The 12,177-nt window shown below is 35.7% G+C and overlaps 1 protein-coding gene across 3 annotated transcripts in view; it reads left to right on the forward strand.

Moving 5' to 3' along the window:
- The window catches only part of USP3 (ubiquitin specific peptidase 3), a 100,433-nt gene that overhangs the window by 39,961 nt on the left and 48,295 nt on the right, over positions 1–12,177 (forward strand). For all 3 annotated transcript variants that reach the window (XM_082619641.1, XM_082619640.1, XM_082619642.1), the window contains 4 exons: positions 5,452–5,535; positions 8,633–8,714; positions 10,246–10,328; positions 11,935–12,048. In XM_082619641.1, the coding sequence (XP_082475767.1) occupies positions 5,452–5,535; positions 8,633–8,714; positions 10,246–10,328; positions 11,935–12,048 (363 nt within the window). The remainder of the gene's footprint in view (positions 1–5,451; positions 5,536–8,632; positions 8,715–10,245; positions 10,329–11,934; positions 12,049–12,177) is intronic.

A 12,177-nucleotide genomic window follows, 5' to 3' on the forward strand; every position in this document is an offset into this window, starting at 1 on the left:
GTTAGAGGTAAGCATAACACTGACCTAATACCTTCAACACAATTGTAAACCAGGAAGAGATTTTTAGAACTTGTTTACTTTAAATCCTTCTTATTGCCTTGGGACTTTTTAATATTAGTATTAGTGGGATAGTTTCCAGTTTGAAGGCAGTGTCTCAGCTAAAGACTAAGGTAACCAGACAACATTTAAATTCTTATTTACTTCCTACTTTTGTTACTTATTTTCTTTTGACCTCTGGGCCAGGGAGGAAGAAGAAATCAGAACAGGGGATGGGGGCAGCTAGAGACGGGTGTGTTGTGAGGCAGCCCTGGTTACACAGCAAAAGGAAGCTGACATTTATTGACCCTCTACCACGTGCCAGGCGCCCCTGGACGTTTTGACCTGAGGAAGCAGGTGCTTTTTCCTTTTATCATCATCATCTAATAACGCTTGTATAGTGTGGTGAATTCAGACAGGACAAAAGTTAGAATCTTAGAAGTAAATGTCCTTCATAGTGACTGTAAGAAGATCTAAAATTGACTCTCGGCAATAGGACAATTGTGAAAACTTAAAATTTTTTAAGCTAGTGAGAACAAATTCAGCCAAAATAAAATTGATTTCTTACAGTTCATTAAAGTTACATTTATTACCTCTTTGTAATATTGGGTAGTATTATAGTAGAACAGCCAGTGTCTTAGATATTTTCTAGGCTAGCAGTGCTGTGCAAGAGAAGTAATTCGTCACATAAGTAATTTAAAATTTTCTAGTAGCCACATTAAAAAAGCAAAGACAAACAGGTTGATTAATTTTAACTGTATATTTTATTTAACCCAGTTATCCAAAATATTATCATGTCAACATGGTAATCCATATAGAATTATTAGACATAGTGTGCATCTTTTTTTAATATGAAACCTTCAAAATCCAGTATGTATTTTACACGTACAGCACATCTCCATTCAGATGCTAACTTTTCGTCAGAAATGCTTGATCTGTATTTAGTCATAAAAATTGCAGTTAAAATGTAGATTCCAAACACTATTAAAAATTTTCCAATAAATGAATGAAGTACCCCAAAACCCCATATTCTTTAATACTTGGCATCTGTTTTGACAAGACTGACTCATCTTTTTTAGAATAATTGAGTCCGAAGCAAAAGCATATCAGTCTCAAAACTGTATCTAATTTAAGTAAATCCACTAACTCTTGTAACCACTCAGTATTATCAACATCAAATTCAAAGGACCATATATAAACTGAAAATCAACTCCAAATTTGTCCATATCAACAAAGCATTCTTCAATTTTTCTTGTAGATTTTGCAGACAACTTACATAATGCCATTGCATTTAAAATCTTCTGTATATTTGTTCATGTTGAAATGTGTAAAATCATTATGTATTATGTATTATGAATAGTTTAAATTTTAACATAAATTCTCATACCTGTCTAGCTAGGTCACAAACAAGCTTTTATTCTCTCCTTGGATCTTTAAATTTAGCTCATTCATGTGCACTGTGATATAGCTGAAAAAATGTAAATCATGCTGTGATGTTTTCTCTTTGTTCAATATTGGCAGGTGTTCCTTTCGTTTCAGGGAAATCTTGAATTAGAGTTAACAGTACAGTAAACCTTTGTAAAATTCTTCTGTGACTCAAGCAGTGAACATTGGCAAAGAACATGTAGTCATTATATTCATTATCTTCTATTTCTTTTAACAGTTTCATAAACTGGTGAAGAGTCAGAGCATTTGCACATGTATACTGAACAGTTTTAATAACTGCATCCATGATACAGTCTACTTTAGAGCACAGATATTTTCAATATGTTAATATGCAGTGGATCAAATAAGGGAAATAATTCCATTAAATCCGGGTTTTTGATCCCACGTAGCAGGTCCTTGTCTGTCTTGATAGAAACTTTTTCCTGTCTAGCTGAAAGTGACAGATGTAAAAGATTAAAAAATATCTACAGCATGCGGTTGATTGTTTTTAAGGTTGCAAACAGATGAAGAGATTTCAATTTGGAAGTCATTTGAAACAAAACGTACCCAAAGTATTAATTGGCCATTGTATCTTAAAACTCATCTAAAGCTAAAAGTAAAAGTACTTACAATTTTCAAATGTTGAATGAATTGATCTTTAATAATGTTAGAAAGGTCTTTTATTCACTAACAATTGCTTGGTGGATCAACTGAAGATCTTTCACTTTTTGTAAAATATCCTTTTTGATCTTTATCTCAAATTCTAAAACATAACTCCCTTAACTGAAATAATAACTTAATGTTTCATCTCTCCATCTAAAAATTGTTTTCTTTCTTGAGTAAGAATTCAAGCTATTTTAAAGCTTGCCAGAATTACAAGCTCAATCCTTAAAATCACTAAGAAACTTCTTTGTTATACATTTCATTCTGATTTCATTGATTGTGACAAATTTCACTGATTATTTTTTGACTGTAGAGAAGCAACTTATTAAATTATTATGCATTTGCTGAAAATGACTCAATATTATCTACTTTATTATCTTAAAACTTTTTTACACAGCTTATTAATTTGGCTCTGCTGTATTAAATCGTAATTGCCATTATTTGTAAAATTTGTGATACACCTTTTCCACTCGATTCTGCCTCATTAGTGTGCCTGTGTTGTCAATTACACATTTGTGTGTAATCTTTTTTTAAAGTTCCAAACTTCATTTGGAAGTTAAAATTTTTTTCATTGTTAGTTTTTAACCCAGAAAAATAATTTATATTAATTATTAAAATAAGTATTTCAGTTTAACTACCAATTACTATTTACATAAGTACCACTGTAACTCCTGCTGTCTGCAGAAAATATTCAAATAAGCACATTACAGCGCTTCATTCTTGCATAGAAAGATAACTGAAACCTTCTGTTGACATAAACTAGACTGGTGATATGCTTATGTGTGATCCTAGAAATGACATGTGCACCCACACTGTGCACTGCAGTACATCTTATATGATGTCATAATAAAAGTGAAATATAGTTTTACCAAAACCATAAAGTATTTAATGGAAATATATTTTATACTGCTTTAGTTAAGTAAAATTTTATATCAATTAAAATTTTAAAAGATTAAAATGCATTTCCTCAGTTGCATTAGTCACATTAGGACAGCTCTGGAGTCTAGAGAAACTTATTCACTTTAATGATGAACATTCAAAGAGATGAAGCAACTAGACCCAGTTAAGTCAGATTAGTTCAGAATGGAGCAAGGCCGTAAATGAATCTGTATTTCAATATATGAAAACATTCCTTTAACAGATTTGTTAAAGGCTGAATTCATGTCACACCAAAAAGAATTACTTTAATAAGACAAAAACCAGTTATTTCATATAATCTGAAACAATTTGTTTCTTTAAACAAAGCAACCTTTTTTTTTTTTTTTTGTAGAAGCTAAGGGGTTTACTTTTCAATGAGATATTCTAGCAGCATGTAAATACATGAAAGATGATCTGAATTTGCTTTTAGACTTCATTCCCCAGATGAGCACTAGCATTTGGAGTTATTTTTGTTTTGAACACTGGGTATTCTTTTAACCAAAATACATGCATATATTTATGCAAACATAGAATGAAAATGTAAGCAGGAATTAGAGTAACAATACAATTTCATTCTTTAGTGAATGCCTGAGGTCCATGGAGGAACCAAGTGCCTTAAACCCAGATTTGCAGAGTAGACCTTACCCTCTTAACATTTATGCTGAGAGGAAGCAAGGAATTAAACCTTTTCACTAATTTAATTCCTTTATGTCTTTGTTATAAAACTGATAAGGAATTATTTTCCTGCCATTGCTGGTACTTTGATCATAGAGAAACGGTCTAGGATGTAAAAGGTAGCTTTTGCTATTTGTAGAAACATTAGGGATTGACCACGGGAGCTTGGAGAATACGTTAGAGACTCTTGATTGACAACATAGGCAGTCAATTAATGCGGAGGGGCATGTTAAATAATTACATATATATTTTACTTAAAGTTTTCAAAAGCACTCACATTTTGAATTCTGTGAATAAGAGACACAAGCCATGCTTTTGTGTGTAATCTTTTTTTAAAAAAATTACTTTCGGGCTTCCCTGGTGGCGCAGTGGTTGAGAATCTGCCTGCCAATGCAGGGGACACAGGTTCGAGCCCTGGTCTGGGAAGATCCCACATGCCGCAGAGCAACTGGGCCCGTGAGCCACAATTACTGAGCCTGCGCGTCTGGAGCCTGTGCTCCGCAACAAGAGAGGCTGCGATAGTGAGAGGTCCGCGCACCGTGATGAAGACTGGCCCCCGCTCGCCACAACTAGAGAAAGCCCTCGCACAGAAACGAAGACCCAACACAGCCATAAATAAATAAATAAAGCAAACTGTCAACAAGTAAAAATAAATAAACACTATAAAAAAAAAAACAACAATGCCCAGGGACCTCTCTGAAGGAAGGCAGAAACTGCCAAAATGAATTCACTTTAAAAAAAAAATTACTTTCCCCCATCCTATTCACAATTTTTTTATAGGCTGGTTTCAGGTATGTAAGAAATGTTTTTTGGATTCTGCTAGAGATGACCTAATTTTTACTAATTGCTATGCATTCAAAGTTTTTTGTTTGCTCAGAATGGCAATGTTATTGTCATTATTCTTTAGTAGTTATAATAAGTGGTTTTGTACAGAGCTTCAGTTCAAAAGAATATTTTGGTACTAGCTTGTAAGTTGTTTTTATTAAAATTGGCCTTATTCTAGGAAGAAAATTGAATGCTAATGTACAAGTTAAAGTTTATTATGTGTGATTCCTTATATTATTTGCTTATTGACTTGCTAAAACACACACACACACTATCAGTTTTAAGGAACATCTCAAATGTCTTTCTTCAGAGCGGTTATCGGTTTCCTGAAAGATGTAGCCACTGTTTTATACTTTTGTTTTCTAACACCTTGGAATGAAAAGATTCATTCTTCTCAACCATCTGAATTCAGTTTATTTAAATTAAATTATGTGTAAAATGTATGGCTTTTAGTTTTTTTATTCAAATAATTACTTTTTTCCTGCTTTTCTCTTAAATCTCTCCTCCCTGCTAGCTCCCCATTAATTTGAGTTGGGAAGGATCACATTAAAGATTTAGGCTTCATGCTACATGAACAGAGTTGGTGCTTTGTATTCCATGTTCCATGCATTATGTACCACTGAAAAGAATATAACAGATGTAGCAGCATATTTCATTTCTGAAAGAGGAATTGAAGAGCTTTCGAATAAAACTGTGTAAAGAAACTGGTATTCATTGCCTACGTGGCTTTTGAAAAGGACTCTTAAAAAGCATTCCATTGTGGATTCCAAGTCCTCTTTAAACTCACCACTGACAGTAACTGCCTGCAGAGGCATGTGATCATCTTGGCAGTAGACAGGCCTTTTAGTGATTTCATTACTGTGGTTTCCTCAAGCTCTTTACACACATTGATTAATATTTTCCTTGCAGTTATCGCTGTGATGATTTTGTGATTAATGACACCAAGCTGGGACTGGTACAGAAAGTCAGAGAACACTTACAGAACTTGGAAAAGTAAGTAATAGGCCTTGGGAAAGAAGGGATGGAGTGGGGTTGAGGGGTCTTTCAGCATTTCTGAGTGGGATTTTTGTTTATGAGTTCCATAACTTCATCACGTTTTTAGTGTGATTGAAATGTGAACAAAATAAACTTTGGAGTTGGGTATCTGAAAATGCCCATAGTCAGTGATCATAGCTCAGCATTTATTTTGTTTAATATTTGTCATAAACCATATGCAAGGGCTCCAGAGCCTGTTTTTTAGTTATTATCCACCAACTTATAAGCTCCTCAGATTATTTGCAAGGGGAATTTTGGTAGTGCAAGGGAAGGGCAAAAAATGATACAAAATCATTATAGAGTTACCTTTGGTATTAGAAAATCCTTGTCCAAATGTATTATGAGGTCTTAGAAACTCTGAAATTTATGTATCAAGGGAAAATAGGTTTAATTATATTATTGTTCAGCATGCATCTATGTGATAGCACAAGATCCTAGTTTCTTCTTTTCTTTTTTTTGTTAGGGGCAGTATTTATCACTTGAAAGTATAGGAAACTGTGAAATGGTTTGTCATCATAAAGAAATTAAACTGCTTAAGTGAATAGAATTATTTTTTGCTATAGCCAAATAGGTTAGTCAGATAAAACTCACTAGACCCAAAATTCAGGCAGTAAACAGAAACCCCAGTAGCAATGTCTTTGAAGCTGCAGTGGATAGAAGCATGGCCCTGGAATGGTCGCTGACTCAGGTGAAATTTGTGTAAATCACCCCTAATCGTCAGGTGCCATCTAATTTATTTATTTTTTGTTGTTTTTTAAAAAATCTTTATTGGAGTATAATTGCTTTACAACATCTTATTTATTTTGACAGTCAATGTATAAATGGTATTGTGAGAACATGCCACAAGTGGGAGTCCTTTAGCAAACTTACATGTGAAGCAAACAGAGTATTTTAAAATTGAGTGCTGAGAGGGAATAACCTAAGTTCTTTGAGTGAAACACTGTCTAGCTTTGGTTAACCAAAGCCTCTGTGCATGTCTCTGTCTAAATAGACTATAAGCTGATAAGGGAAGAATTGATTTCTTTGAAATCTAAGCTAATTAGAACAGTCTGGGTTTAAGTGCACTTTGGCTTGTCATCTTGGGGCTCCTCACTTTTTCAAAGCGCCTCCTCCCTTTTAATTTGAACAAAGCAGCAGGAGCATATCTAGGGTTAGAGACAGAAGTATAGACACACAGATCTAGAATATTGAATTTGGTCTGAAATAATCACAATTAACTGTGAAGTAGGAGATTCCTGCAGTAATTTATGTAAATATCACTCTTTGGTGTGGTGATGTCGTTGTAAAGATCTTACTAACTTGATTCTTTGCTATAGAAGTAGGTAGCTACCAACTTATTTCTTCCTGCCACTTATAGTTTTCTCTAAGAAAAGACTATCATCTCAATGACAAATAAATTCATTAGAACTAAGTCAAAGGGAAAACCGGACATCAAATGCATTTATGCAGATATTGAATCTTTTATTTCCATTTATTTCTTCATCAGGTAAAAGATGTCACAGACTGCCTTGTCTACACTTCTCCTTGGTCCCTCTGAAAAAGCTACTTTGCAATCCTTTTTCTATGTCGATAAACATTACCTAAATTTATTTTTATTTTTTCAGACATAGCCTTTAATCTGTAATGGAAGCTACAATGAAAGAACTATGATTACATTTGAGTTTTACTTTAGACTGTTTAGCATATCATCTGGAGAAGCACTGCGCGCCAGAAACATTGTATTAATCTACACTGTCCAGTATGGTAGCCACTAGACACATGTGACTATTGAGCACTTGAAAATTAGCTAGTGTGACAAGGAACTGAATTTTACATTTTTAAGTTTAATTAATTTAAATTTATTAGCCACATGTTGTGAGCAGCTACCATATTAAATAGCATGGATCTAAAGGATTCTGCCATTTTGAGAATCATTGATGGTAAAATTTAATAACATTTTTAAAAAGCTAAATGCTTTTTTTGTATAGGTTAAAACTAAAAGTTATTAGGCATTGTCACAGTACATTGTGCTTGTGACTGAACTTCTTTACCTATAGAATTTGTGAAGGAATAACTTAACATCGTAGTACATATGGGATTATCTCTTCTTACCTTGTAGTCACCAGTACACTGAGAGGGACATACATTTCTGAAGACATTTTTCCTAAGAATATTTTTAGATTTGAAACAGCTGACTGTCACTAGATCTGATGCTCTGAAGACAGTTCATGTGGAAATTCTGGAAAGAAAAATAATTATGTATTTTCTTTGGATTAGCCTGGTACTTTTGGAAGATGGGAAAGAGTTGGTAGACTTAAAAAGTCTATGTTGTTTAATAGTAACTTTCACTTCCTTTAGATTAGTTCCCCTGATACATAATAATTTTAAAGTGACCCTTTGAAGATAGGAATTATTTTCTAATAAATTTCAAACTTAATATCTCTTTCAATGAGAAACATTTAGATAATTTAAATTCAGAATTTATGTGCTAATTAGGATTTGTTTTAGAATATGCTTTGTAGCATAGCTGAATCAAATGAATTGATATATGCCTATGCGTCTATAATTTATTTATCATTCTGCAAACTCAGATTATATCATCATCTATTACAACATATTAACAAAACATGATACCTTTATGAAAATTAAGAAAGAAAGACTTAATGTTAAATCTCAGAATAATCATGTCAGACCAGTGTTTTTCTTTTTTATGAGTAGCGGGTGTTCTCTTGTTTGAAGCTTCACCATTGATTAGGTAGATAGAGCGGTGGAGGAGAGGGACTGTCCAACAGACCACAACCACTTGGCCAGCTTTTCTGGGAAGCGCCCGGGGGTGGCAGCTTCCAGTCCCACCCTGCTGGAGGAGCAGAGGGGATTTCCAAGGGAAGTGGAACTCCTCAGTTACTTGAAATACTTGTGGGCCACAGTGGCCTAACGGGTCACTTCCTGGCCTGGCTAAGCAGCCAGGCAGGGCTCCATACCCTAGATACTTAGAACAGCCATGTTTACTCTGTCCTGCTGTGTAGTGTTGTGTATGTATGAATGTCTTTTTGACTGTCTGTTTGTGCTTTAATAGCTCAGCTTTCACAGCTGACCGGCATAGGAAAAGAAAACTTTTGGAAAATTCATCACTGAACAGCAAGTTACTAAAAGTAAATGTAAGTAATTAAAATGTATTCAAATATAAGAATTGGTTGAGATCTAGTCACTGTTTGATTACAATTCTAACATTAATGTTGCCCTTTATAAACTTTTATAAATGTATGCCTTGGATTTGGAATATTTTACAGAATGTTTGCCACTTGTACTAATGATTCTTGACGTGACTAAATACCCCAGCGAATCTGTCTGTCTGTCAGTGCCTTCCTTCTGTCAGGATGACCACCGTGCTCCTCTGCCTTAGCAGGCATTTGTTCTTAACGCCTACTCATGTACCTTATTACTCCATCTCTATAGGATCCCAAAGATCCTTGCTTCCTTCTGTTAAAGGTCCCTAGTGCAAATTCTATGGGTCTGGGGCTTCCCTGGTGGCACAGTGGTTAAGAATCCCCCTGCCAATGCAGGGGGCACGGGTTTGAGCCCTGGTCGGGGAAGATCCCACATGCGGTGGAGCAACTAAGCCCGTGCGCCACAACTACGAGCCTGTGCTCTAGAGCCCGTGAGCCACAACTACTGAGCCTGTGTGCCACAACTACTGTGCCCGTGCGCCTAGAGCCCATGCTCTGCAACAAGAGAAGCCACTGCAGTGAGAAGCCCATGCACCTCAACTAGAGAAGGCCCGCACGTAGCAACAAAGACCCAACACAGCCAAAAAATAAATAAATAAAATAAAGATCTTAAAAAAATAAAATGCTTTGGGTCTGAGGTTTTGGTAAGTTTTTTCCTTAGGACTTCATTAATACAATTTCACCATAAAAGACTATGCTTCCTCATTCTGATACCTATCTCTTACCAAATGTATGGCCATTAATGGAGTAACAAAGTTTAAAGATGACTAAATATTGTAAAATATACCAGTAATTTTGTCCTGCATCTACCTCTCTGCTGTCATGCTAGCTGTGTTTAGACACACACTTAATTAAGTATTACAATTTTTTGGAAGAAAGAGCTAAAGTGATGCTTTGGGTTGGATGGGTAGATTCACTAACCATGTGTAGTATTCAGACATCAGAGTGCATTTGTACAGCTAATCAAAAAACAAAGCCTTAGTCTTTAAGGGAAGTTCAGGTAGTTTTTTCAGATTGATATTCCATTGCTAGGAAAACATGTATTGGTCATTTGCATGGCTTAGAGTTAAAAGCTGGGGGACAGAAATACTTGGCATGTTTATATTTTTTCCAATTTGTAGTAGCTTTAATAGAGTCTTATGACGGCATTAAGTCTTAAACTTACTTCTTTTAAGGACCTTCTGGTTTTTGCATTGTGTACTCCGCAGTACTTATTAATGGTGACTTCCTCATAAGCTTCCATTTAGAACAATCCTAGGGTCAGAAACAGCCTTCTAAAAATATCCAGACACGTTTACAGAGAGTAGAAAGAGAATTTGAAATATTTGTTGGACTGAAAAGTATCAATTCCGAACTGGCTTGTTGCTAGAGTTTCAAATATAGGCCTTTGTTCTTCTTTGATGTTGAAACAGTTGGCCTTCTCTTGGTATTACTGAAGGCCACCTCTTGTTCCATTTTACAGGGAAGCACCACTGCCATTTGTGCCACAGGCCTTCGGAATTTGGGGAACACGTGTTTCATGAACGCCATCCTTCAGTCACTCAGGTACTGTTACAGTCAGAACTTAAGTATCTGACGTTAGTTTCTGGTGGAATGGTTAAGAGCAAAGGCTCTGGGTTCAGATCCTGTCTCTGCCACTAACTCTAGCCTAGTAACTTGGGGCAAGTTACCTCAGTTCCCTGTGCCTTAGTTTTCTCATCAGTGAAATCGGGGATAATAGTCTACCTCACGGGGTAGTCGGGAAGATATTATATAATTTACATAAAGTGCTTAGAACAGTGCCTAGCAGTAAATAACTGTTAGCTGTTATTATTTAGTTCCTGTTCCTTCTTGAATAGGCTTGAGCACAGGCCAGCAAACTTCTGTAAAAGGCCAGATTAAATAAATATTTTTAATCTTTGCATGCCACATCCAGGCTTTCTTACACATCTTCTCCTCCCTTCAACACCCCTCTCCCTTTTAAACAACTCTTTAAAAAATATAAAACTCACTTTAAAAATGTAAAACCTCACTGGCCCAGGGTCAGATTTGTCCTGTGGGCCATAGTTTGCAGACCCCTGGGCTATAAGGAACCTTGTTCAGATAACTTAGTTCAATCATTAGTTGAGTCTTAAGTATGGTCATAAGATCAGATGTTTAGAAGATCTTCAAAATGTAAGATGAGCAGGGACTTCCCTGGCGGTACAGCGGTTGACTCTGTGCTTCCACTGCAGGGGGCTCGGGTTTGATTCCTGGTCAGGGAACTAAGATCCCACATGCTGCGTGGCCAAAAAAAAAAAAAAAAAGAGTAAGATGAGCAGGAAAAATAAAATAGACAACAAGGCTGACCTAAGTTATACAGAAGAAATTATTTAGAAAGTTGCATACTTTTAGATTTTAATGTGGTATCAAAGACCACAGTAAATATTTTCCCAAGGCCACCTTGCTAATAAGGAACAGAAGCCATGTGTGATCTCTCCTTAAAGGTACTGGCTCTCAGCTTATCTAGTCTTGCTCAAAGAAGAAATTCTAGTCACTACCGAATTCTCCTTGTTACTCTGTATAGTGTATTTAAACAATATGGTTGGTTTCATGGCTTTTATTTGAGGAAATTATTGAACACTTGGGAACAAAGACCCTGAAAAGAAAGAAATGGTGACAATCTATAGAGGGGAAGGGGGAATTGGGGATTTCTGGAACAGAGATTTTGCTTTAAGGTCTTTGTTTATTTTTGCAAAGTCATCTACTTATATTCCCTTTTTAAAAAAATGTTTATTTATTTATTTGGTTGCGCTGGGGCTTAGTTGCGGCAGGCGGGCTCCTTAGTTGTGGCTCCAGGGCTCCTAAGTTGTGGCATGCAAACTCTTAGTTGCAGCTTGCATGTGGGATCTAGTTCCCTGACCAGAGATTGAACCTGGGCCCCCTGCATTGGGAGTGCAGAGTCTTACTCACTGTGCCACCAGGGAAGTCCCCCTTATATTGTTTTCTTGGAGTAAATGAGTAAGCTTAATGAAGAAATGCAATGTTAAGAGATGGCATTGAGTACCATTTTAATGAGAAATAGAAATATCACATTTTCAAAATCCATATGCTGTATAGGTCTCATAGTGCTTTCTTTACTTCTTAGTACATTTAAAAACTAATAGTTTTTTTTCCCTTCCTTTTAAAATAGTAACATTGAGCAGTTTTGCTGTTATTTCAAAGAGCTGCCTGCTGTGGAGTTAAGGAATGGGAAGACAGCAGGAAGGCGAACGTACCATACCAGGAGCCAGGGGGACAACAATGTGTGAGTCTAAGAATATGTCCTTTCTGGCTTTGAGCTACAGAACAAATGACTCTTACTGGTGATTTCCATTGCATTATCTGAGTTAATAGGCACATGCATTTTAAAAAAAAACACCAAAACAACTCTCAA

This window comes from Mesoplodon mirus (assembly GCF_964341445.2).
Source record: "Mesoplodon mirus genome assembly, chromosome: 4".
In the NCBI taxonomy this organism is placed as follows: domain Eukaryota; kingdom Metazoa; phylum Chordata; class Mammalia; order Artiodactyla; family Ziphiidae; genus Mesoplodon; species Mesoplodon mirus.